At 37.9% G+C, this 9,201-nt stretch overlaps 3 protein-coding genes across 9 annotated transcripts in view; 2 read left to right on the top strand and 1 right to left on the bottom strand.

The window, feature by feature from the left end:
• The window catches only part of LOC113207902 (choline-phosphate cytidylyltransferase A-like), a 16,640-nt gene extending 13,064 nt beyond the window's left edge, over positions 1-3,576 (top strand). For 5 of the 7 annotated variants that reach the window (XM_052267210.1, XM_026424655.2, XM_052267212.1 and 2 more), the window contains 8 exons: positions 214-362; positions 484-592; positions 676-792; positions 877-1,028; positions 1,106-1,327; positions 1,407-1,574; positions 1,648-1,751; positions 1,876-3,576. In XM_052267210.1, coding sequence (XP_052123170.1) covers positions 214-362; positions 484-592; positions 676-792; positions 877-1,028; positions 1,106-1,327; positions 1,407-1,574; positions 1,648-1,751; positions 1,876-1,993 — 1,139 coding nt within the window. In that variant the 3' untranslated portion in view covers positions 1,994-3,576. The remainder of the gene's footprint in view (positions 1-213; positions 363-483; positions 593-675; positions 793-876; positions 1,029-1,105; positions 1,328-1,406; positions 1,575-1,647; positions 1,752-1,875) is intronic. The other 2 variants (XM_052267214.1, XM_052267213.1) reach the window with 1 other exon arrangement.
• Positions 3,577-3,917: 341 nt separating this feature from the next.
• On the top strand, positions 3,918-7,384 carry LOC113207860 (DNA replication licensing factor Mcm7). The gene is made up of 13 exons (XM_026424586.2): positions 3,918-4,084; positions 4,166-4,269; positions 4,375-4,640; positions 4,716-5,034; positions 5,108-5,290; positions 5,363-5,576; positions 5,661-5,744; positions 5,833-6,044; positions 6,140-6,321; positions 6,411-6,562; positions 6,630-6,730; positions 6,824-6,933; positions 7,013-7,384. Exons 1-13 carry the CDS (start codon positions 4,048-4,050, stop codon positions 7,218-7,220), a joined length of 2,172 nt encoding a protein of 723 aa, XP_026280371.1. The 5' UTR covers positions 3,918-4,047; the 3' UTR covers positions 7,221-7,384.
• LOC127749330 (glutathione peroxidase-like) lies at positions 7,258-9,201 on the bottom strand. The gene is made up of 5 exons (XM_052267111.1): positions 9,148-9,201; positions 8,373-8,549; positions 8,174-8,266; positions 7,944-8,087; positions 7,258-7,866 (listed from the first exon to the last, which is right to left on the bottom strand). The coding sequence occupies exons 1-5, from the start codon at positions 9,199-9,201 to the stop codon at positions 7,627-7,629; spliced, it is 708 nt and encodes a 235-aa protein (XP_052123071.1). The 3' UTR covers positions 7,258-7,626.

Below are 9,201 nucleotides of genomic sequence, written 5' to 3'. Positions count from 1 at the left end.
CAATTTTATTGACACTAGTGTTTGACTGGTGTGTCTTTACGTAGCTATATTGTCACGTTGATGCCAGAAATATATTTTTTTCTGAGATCAGGAACATCTTTTCCTATTTCTTTCCAACTAACAAATGGAACGAGAAACTTCTCATTTAAATTCTGTAAAAATATAAATTAATGTATCATGTTTTTGTATAATATCTTTTCCCTCTAAAATCAGTTGCTTCTAGAGAGGCAACTCAATCAGTAAAGAAGAGACTTAGTATAATGTCAAGGAAAAGAATGCGTGAAGAAGAGGCCAGCATTACGTCCACTGACTGCCAAACAGAGTCCAACCACACATCACCTAATGGACAGTTCGGGATAAGTGTAAGTCTAACTTTGTCTTTGTGGCATGCTGCAGACATATTATTTCACCCTTAAATCGTGTCATTTTTTATAATTTTGCAGTTGGTCTGTGATAGATTGATGCTCTTATTTATTTTTGCAGTCTGTCCGAAGTATGGCACCATTTAGTGATGATCCAGAAGCTATAGCCATCAGAGAAAAAGTGGATTATAGTGTACGAATTACCTTAAAACAAGCAAAGGCTGGTAATGGTGAGTGCCATGTCAACAACATCCATGATAGTATTTTACTCTATCTCTACAAATTTTATCAAATGTACCCCTGTTCATTACAGCCCCTAGGCCTATTAGAGTTTTTTCTGATGGAATTTATGATCTATTCCATCAGGGGCATGCAAGACAACTTTTACAAGCCAAAAATTTATTTTCCAATGTCTATCTTATAGTTGGTGGTAAGGTGACAGTGGTTGTACAATACTGCTTTTATCTAGTTTTTGCCCACTGAAATAGTTTAACATTAAAGCTTATATTTTCAGTCAATGGAGATGCACAAACACACACTAAAAAGGGTCGTACAGTTATGACTGAGGAGGAAAGATTTGAAGCTGTCCGACACTGCCGATATGTAGATGAAATTGTTAGAGATTCTCCATGGGAATTGGATGATGAATTTCTGAATAAGCACAAGGTATTTTTCATCCTAGAAAAGGGGGTATAAGAGGGGAAGGCAATGCAAAACTACTAAACTAACTTTTCCTTTTTTAGATTGATTTTGTTGCTCATGATGACATTCCCTATGTCACAGAAGATTGCACAGATGTTTATAGCCTTTTAAAGGAAAGGGGCATGTTTGTGGCTACAGAAAGGACTGAAGGTGTATCTACTTCAGATATTGTTGCAAGAATTGTCCGTGACTATGATGTTTATGTCAGGCGAAATTTGGCTCGTGGTTACAGTGCCAAAGAGCTCAATGTCTCCTTTTTAAATGTATGTATATTTTACCAAAAGAAAAAAGTCTCTTGGTTTTCGTTGTAATCTATCTATTTTTCCCAATATCAAAATCTAGGAAAAAAAGTTCCGTCTTCAAAATAAAATGGATGAACTGAAGGATAAGGGGAAGCGTGTCATGGAAAATATTGGAGAAAAACGTATTGATATGATTCAAAAATGGGAAGAGAAGTCCAGAGATTTTATTGATACTTTTCTTTTACTGTTTGGAAGGGAAGGCAGATTGGTATGTCAAAATATCTGTACATTTTTTCACTGCTTTTTTATCAAGTTCCAAAGTAATGATAACTTTTTTTCAGTCACATATTTGGAATGAAGGAAAAGGAAGGCTGATGCAGGCTCTATCCCCACCATCAAGCCCAGCAAGAGGTGATGACAATTCCACAAGTGGGGATGAAGCTTGGTGGGTGTCTTTTATAGTACTGGTGTCTTATTTCCTTATTGTTGGTTTCAATTTTCAATAAGTTTCCAAAAATGATAGAATTGGTTTAAAGTTCTTATTTCAATTGGCCTTTCCTCTTCTGCAGCCCTCCTCCTCCCAAAGCATGCCGTCTTGAATTTTCTGCTGGATCAAGTCGTAGTCGTTCCTCAGCTGCTCTTTCAGATGACTACTCAGATGATGAAGCACCCACAGGTGGTATATGATAATAGTTTAAAGGAAATTCTTTTTAAAAATGATGAATTGAAGTTCATAGAAGATTTTGAGAAATAGTCATTGCTGATATATTACCATTGTCTAGTATTGTTAACAATGATTGATTGTTATAAATAAATGCAGGGAGTTTTATATGCCTTTATCTAATCCATTGTTTTATAATGGTTTTACATGAAGCTTTGGCAAACCAGTCAAAAGCCTAAATTGTCAGTACTGTAAAATGATCCATCTATTGGATGCAAAATTTTATATTTATTCGTCTGATGATTCTCTCATCATATTGTGATGAAAACAAACTTTCCTATTCCTGTTTTCATTTGTCTTTTTAGAGATCGGTTTTTAATATGATTAGTAACCTATTCTCTTGAGCAGTTGAGCCTACTGTTAGATTGAATCCTTTGCACAAAATTTGTAAATGGCGTATCTCAAGTCTTGACTGGTAGGCAGTGTTGGGTACATAGCGCATCGTAGCCAATGTGTATTCTGCCTATTTAGAAATGTTCTTATGACCATAGATAAAAGGAAGGTGGTCATAACTTGTATCTACTTAGACATATAATCATTTTGCAGATAAATTTACGGTCTTTAATTATGCAGCTATGTTCAGTAAAATATGTCTGGTTGTACATTTGTTCCTATTGTGGACCATTTAGGGTTTCATATTCAGTACAAACATTACTTTGGCAGATTTCTTGCTACATATGTTTACAATTTTTAGCGTTAAATCATACCAAGACAATTACCAGACAATAATCATATGTGGTCAGAGGGAGTCTGTTGTTCTTCATTCAGGCCAATTAATCTTACAATTGATGCTTGATACCTTTGCTTTGTGAAATCAATACGAGATTATGATTTCTTAGGCTGCAATGTGTTAAAACAATTAAAAGGGTAGCAAGTTTATGGCACAGCTTGTATAGTTTTGCAGTGTGTTTTTCTGTCTCCATATAGTGCACTGTCTCACATGCACATTGGAAGGTTGTTATCCACTTTTTCAGCCTTTATAAATGTAACAAAGAGATCTGTCTTTACATTTGTTGGTAGCACCTAATTGGCAGGGTTTGAAAAATAGGGCAAAGCTTGCTACATTATTGATTATTGTGACTTGTCAATCACACATGTTCATGAAAAGTGTTAAGTTCCTGTTTCTTGTTAACATTCCATGAAACTGTTGGCATCTGGTAACATTTTAACTATAGTTGCTTTTGTTTATATGTAGTGCACAAGGTAAATAAGTAAACATAAGCAACATCTTTTTTATGAAATGAAATTGAACTTGTCTATCTCAAGTTTGTCTGTTTTTATTGTGATTCCCTACCTCAAATCTAATGAATTCTCATGATTTGTTGTACCAGTCATTCTTATGGCATTGTTCAGTAAAACTATTTTGTTAAAATTTCCTACCCTTTAAATAAGTTCCAAGGGGACATCTGGAAGTTTTATTGTGACTGATGGGGTTTTCACATCATTTGGTTTCTAATCGATGTGCTGTGCATAGCAAATAGAGTTAATGTTTACTGAGTATATTATTTAATGATATTTTGTCTTAATATATTGAATTTGACCAAATCCATTTGTTCCAATATTTTTTACTTTGTACCCTCCTTCAAGCACACCTCTTGAGTTTTAATAACAAATATTGTCATTATTCTTCTCGGCGACCACTCAACATTGAGAAAAGCATTTCCTCAAGACTCAACCTTGACTCAACCATTCACAACCATTGAGAGAGAGATCTTCTTAGTTTTGTGGCCTCTTCTGGAAGTTAGCCAGGCTACCATTGAACCTTTTGAACCATTCCATCACCATGCAACATTTCAAAATTGGCGCCAAGCGAATGGGGAAGCGGAACTACTGAAACATGCTGAAAACACAAAGATACCGTGAAAGAACAGGCTGTGGGCAAACAGCTGACAGTCGAATCAAAATTTCCGCGCCAAAACAACATTTCAGACCACCACAAAGCCTGTTGTACGCGCGCCAGCATCTTTCTATTCATTTTTATACTTGGAAGAAGTTGAAAGCGCATTTGGTTCTCTTGAAAATGTCGACCAAAACCCGAGATTATGACGCCGACAAAGGTTTGTGTGAGAAATCTCTGGGGATTTGTTAACCATGTTATATGAGCTCATCTGACTATGTCTGCTGAATGCAATTTGCAGAAAAACTGAAACAGTTTCTCAAGGAATTTTGTACCCAAGATGATGAAGGAAGAAAGCAGTTTAAGTACGCAACACAACTCACTAATTTGGCTCACCGAGAACAAGTGAGTATTTTTGCCCCTAAATGACTTGAAATTACAACCTCTCTCGAGCTCTCCTGGTCATCAGTATGTCACCCCTTAACGCATTTGCCTGCCTCAATTTTCTAGGTGTCCCTCACTATTGATCTGGATGATCTTGAAGATTTTGACTCTGACTTGGCAGCTTCTGTAATTGACAACACCCGGCGCTACTCTCAACTTGTTGGTGATGTTGTATCAGAGCTGCTTCCCTTGTTCAAGGAGAAGGAAATTGCTGACAAGGATACGTTGGATGTGTACATTGAACACCGCATTCTTATGGAGCAGCGTAATAGACGTCCTGGGGAACAACGCAATCCTCAAAATAAGTACCCTCCTGAACTCATGCGAAGATTGTGAGTATGGACCTAATATTTTTATTATCACAGGCATTAACTACAATTTTATTTAAATATCTATGTTTATTCCAGTGAAATTTACTTTAAAGAACCATCCAGTATGAAATGCACTCCAGTCCGAATGGTAAAAGCTGAGCATATTGGTAAACTTGTATCAGTCCGTGGTATTGTGACTCGCTGCACTGAAGTGAAACCCATGATGCAAGTAGCAACATATACCTGCGACCAATGTGGTGCTGAAACTTACCAGCCAGTTGGTTCTCTTTCCTTCATGCCAGAGCAAATGTGTCCAAGTGATGACTGCAGAGTTAATAAAGCTGGTGGAAGACTGTACTTACAGACACGTGGTTCCAAGTTTATCAAATTTCAGGAACTCAAAATCCAAGAACATGTAAGTTTATTTGTATGCATGATTATAATACTGTTGAATCTATTGTAACATTTTTTTAAAATTTCATTGTCAGAGTGATCAAGTTCCTGTTGGCAATATACCCAGAAGTTTAACAGTTTTCTGTCGTGGAGAGATAACTAGGCAGGCCATTCCTGGTGACCATGTTGCCATCACAGGTGTGTTCTTGCCACTGCTAAAGTCAGGTTTCCGTCAAATAGCTCAAGGCCTGTTGTCAGAAACCTACCTAGAAGCTCACGTAAGTAAAATACCTTTGTTATTAGTTAATGCATTGCATACAAAATCCTTATTGTGTATATCTTGCTTTTAGAAAGTGGCAATTGTAAACAAAAGCCAAGATGAAATTGATCAGCCTGGTGAGATGACTGAAGAGGAAGTTCAGAAACTTATTGATGAAGACTTTTATACCAAGTTAGCCACTAGCATTGCTCCTGAAATCTATGGTCATGAAGATGTTAAAAAAGCTCTTCTATTACTTTTGGTTGGTGGTGTTGATAGACGCCCAGATGGCATGAAGATCAGAGGTAAACCCAAATATCTGGAACAATTTTATTTTTAAATCTCATTTATTAATTGCTCAATGCTATAATACTTTTTCCATTTTCAAGGGTCAATCAACATCTGTTTGATGGGTGATCCTGGTGTGGCTAAATCTCAACTTCTGTCATACATTGATCGTCTGGCTCCAAGAAGTACGTTATTTCTTCAGCATCCTTGTCAAAAGTACATTATACCAATACCAAAATGTACATTTTTTACTAAGCAAAATATTTTTCTCAGGTCAATACACAACTGGAAGAGGTTCATCAGGTGTTGGTCTCACCGCTGCAGTAATGAAAGATCCTTTGACTGGTGAAATGATGCTGGAGGGCGGAGCTCTAGTTCTTGCTGATCAAGGTATTTGTTGTATTGACGAGTTTGATAAAATGGCTGATGCAGACAGAACTGCTATCCATGAAGTGATGGAACAGCAGACTATATCAATTGCAAAGGTATGAAGATTATCTTACTTTTTTTATCGTGATCTTCAACCTTGACCCCTGCACCATAAATCTTTAGCTTACACATTTTCTTTTTGTGCTAAAAGGCTGGTATTATGACCACACTCAATGCCAGAGTAAGCATTCTAGCTGCAGCAAACCCTGCGTATGGGCGTTACAATCCTAAAAGAACAATTGAGCAGAACATTCAATTGCCAGCTGCTTTGCTTTCCCGTTTTGACTTGCTGTGGTTGATTCAGGATAAAGCTGACCGTGACAATGATTTGAGGTCTGCAAAAAAGTTTTAACTAGTGTTGTAATTTTTGCAACAAAGTAATGTGAGTGATTGATTTCATTTATTTTATGATAAATTTCTAGGCTGGCCCATCACATAACATACGTTCACAGACATTCCAAGCAGCCTCCAACACACATTGAACCACTGGATATGAGTCTGATGAGACGTTACATAGCTTTATGCAAGAAGAAAGAACCTACTATTCCTTCTGATTTGTCAGATCACATTGTTGGTAAGTATTTTTATTTCATAAAAATCTTTTCAAACTTAACTCCACTATATGTATTATTATTTCTCAGGGTCCTACGTTGAGATGCGTAAAGAAGCTCGTAATAGCAAAGATGTTACGTTTACCTCTGCCAGAAACTTGTTGGCTATTCTTCGTCTTTCCACTGCTTTGGTAAGTTTCAAAACATTAAGACCTATGATTTCATTTCATCACTAAGACATGCACATTTTCTAAAAGAAAAAAATTACATTTGTGCTATTTTAGGCTAGACTAAGACTGGCTGATGTAGTTGTGAAAGATGATGTCAATGAAGCTATCCGGCTAGTTGATATGTCTAAGGATTCCCTCAACCACACTGAAGAGACCAGACAAAAGTAAGTGTATGACTTCCCTTATCTGAACATTTTGCTGTCCTGTCTTCTTAATGTTGAAGTATGTCTTTGTTTTCTGTAGGACTGTCAGTGTGGTCGATAAAATATATAATCTCATCCGGGAAATGAATGATGGTGGACTTCGCAGTGTTCGTATGGATGACATTATGGAGCGTTGCATAAGTAAGGGCTACAATCAGGACCAAGTTATGGAATGTATTGATGAGTATGAAGAGTTGAATGTGTGGCAGTTGAATCAAGCCCGAACCACAGTCACTTTTGTCCAGTAAGTTGATGAAAAGGGTGTTTATTCCATATTAACTCAAATCATTAACCCATCACTTTTAATTCCACCAACTGATCAGTTTTACATTGTGTGCCTTTTAACTAATAAGTCGTAATATAAAAGTAATTTATTTGTCAAATTTTAAATAAAATAAAACCATTGCATGCATATTATTTGAATCAATGATGCCAATCCCTAAAATGCAAACTACTTGTCTACACCTATGATACCCGAATGCATTAGACATCACAAGCTTGACACATCTGTCACAACCCACCTGTTAGGTTTATGGTTGTAGCTTCATTGGGTAATTTACATTACAGAGCAAAGCATCTTTGTTTTCAAACAAATCAAGCAATAATTGTGAGAATAAAATGGGACTTTTGGTTCTGATAGTTCATCCTCTAGTGTTAAAAAGTACAGTCAGTTAATGCACGTCGCCCAGGAGCTATTGGTGGTGCTGCTATGAGCTCTTCAACATGGCTGATCATGTCCATTGGGTTAAAGGTGGGGTCAAATCTTCGCCATGGTCTTCCTGACCGATCAATTAAGAACTTCTCAAAGTTCCACCGCAGATCTGTACTCTTCAGTGGGAAATAATGAAGATTCTTAGTTTCTCCATGGCCGTCTCTTGTGGAAGGGCACATTTTCTGTAACAACCAACAATAATCATTAAGCAACGTTCAATGATTTAACTTCTTTTTTCTACCAAGATTTTTTTTAGCACCTTCAAATATGTATAAAGAGGTGCTTCAGTTTCTCCATTGGCTTCAATTTTTGAAAATAGCTGGAAATTTGGCTCAAAGCCATGGCCGGGTCTTACATATTTGATCCCATTCCAAATTTCAGTGGCATTAGCACCTTGCTCTTGCTGCAATCAAACAAAGCAATTATAATAGTTTGGTACAAAGTATTTAACACATGTTTTCCTCTCCCATTTTAAACATGGAAGCTTACCTCTCCAAACTGATTACAGGGAAACCCAAGCACTACCAGGTCTCTGAACTTTGAGTTCAGTGCATTCAGACCATGGTAGTGATGGGTCAGACCTCAGTAGGTTGCTACATTGGTGATGAGGACAACCTGGAAGAGGTGGTGTTAGTAGGTGGTGTTTTGGACTCAATCCAGGGATGTCTTTTGTTTCAGAAATCCATACCTTTCCTTTGTAGTCAGAAAGGCTGATATTACGTTGGCCCCAAAGATCGGTCATCGTAAAATTGTAAATGGATTCTGGGTTATCATGGTCGACATAGCAGGTTTTGAATGGTACTCGAACGACTTTTCCAAACTCTCCAACTCCCACCACAACCAGGAGCCCTAAAACTTTCAGCCACTGAAACAGAGGAACATTCGTCAAGACACAGATCTAACCCCCAGAAATTTTCGCCCAGCTTTTGTTGTAACCTGCAGCCTCTCGTTGTAACCTTTCTTCCATTCCCATTTTCCCGCGCAGCCGTATAATGCACTGGACCACGACCTGACGGACTGGTTGCGTCACGCATTTGTCATGCCTTAATGGAATTCCCCCCCCCCCTCCAAAACCTGAATATGTCCTCGGTGGATAAGTGCAATGGTACAGTAACTCAGCAATGATTGGAAATGATGCGTTACTGTCCTTTGTGAAACATCAGTGTACCAAATTCCCCCCTGCTTACATAACACTTGTTCATCCCGCTGCAGGCAGAAAAAGGAGTTACAATTTACTCGTTCTCGTGACATGCTGGCACATCGTCTGCGTACTCCCACTAAAAACCATTCGGATAGAATTCTATTTTTTTTTATGAGATCCCACAGTCAAAGCCTTATGGACAATACATATCTGCCTGGAAATGTACGAGAGGGGGCATTGCAAAGATGTGGCGGGGGGAAGGCCAGCGGGAAAACACTACATCACACAGGATGTCCTTCGCTTGACTACGAGGTAGCCTTACTCGGACACTGAGGATCTGCGACGCGGCCACCCACGCTTCCGCATGCAGAGACAT

This window comes from Frankliniella occidentalis, unplaced genomic scaffold (assembly GCF_000697945.3).
Source record: "Frankliniella occidentalis isolate FOCC.00 unplaced genomic scaffold, Focc_3.1 Scaffold47, whole genome shotgun sequence".
In the NCBI taxonomy this organism is placed as follows: domain Eukaryota; kingdom Metazoa; phylum Arthropoda; class Insecta; order Thysanoptera; family Thripidae; genus Frankliniella; species Frankliniella occidentalis.
Note: the sequence above shows the minus strand (reverse complement) of the source record. Positions and strands in the feature narration are given on the sequence as shown.

Bases quoted from the DNA above. Each gene is read 5' to 3' on its own strand.
- LOC113207860 (XM_026424586.2), top strand. From the start codon at position 4,048: ATGTCGACCAAAACCCGAGATTATGACGCCGACAAAG. The intron at 5,035-5,107 runs GTAAGTTTATTT...TTTCATTGTCAG, and splicing joins AACTCAAAATCCAAGAACAT to AGTGATCAAGTTCCTGTTGG. The intron at 5,291-5,362 runs GTAAGTAAAATA...TCTTGCTTTTAG, and splicing joins AAACCTACCTAGAAGCTCAC to AAAGTGGCAATTGTAAACAA.
- LOC127749330 (XM_052267111.1), bottom strand. From the start codon at position 9,201: ATGTCTCTGCATGCGGAAGCGTGGGTGGCCGCGTCGCAGATCCTCAGT. The intron at 8,550-9,147 runs GTAAGGCTACCT...CCTCTGTTTCAG, and splicing joins CGCAGATCCTCAGTGTCCGA to TGGCTGAAAGTTTTAGGGCT. The intron at 7,867-7,943 runs GTGCTAAAAAAA...TGGTTGTTACAG, and splicing joins CTCTTTATACATATTTGAAG to AAAATGTGCCCTTCCACAAG.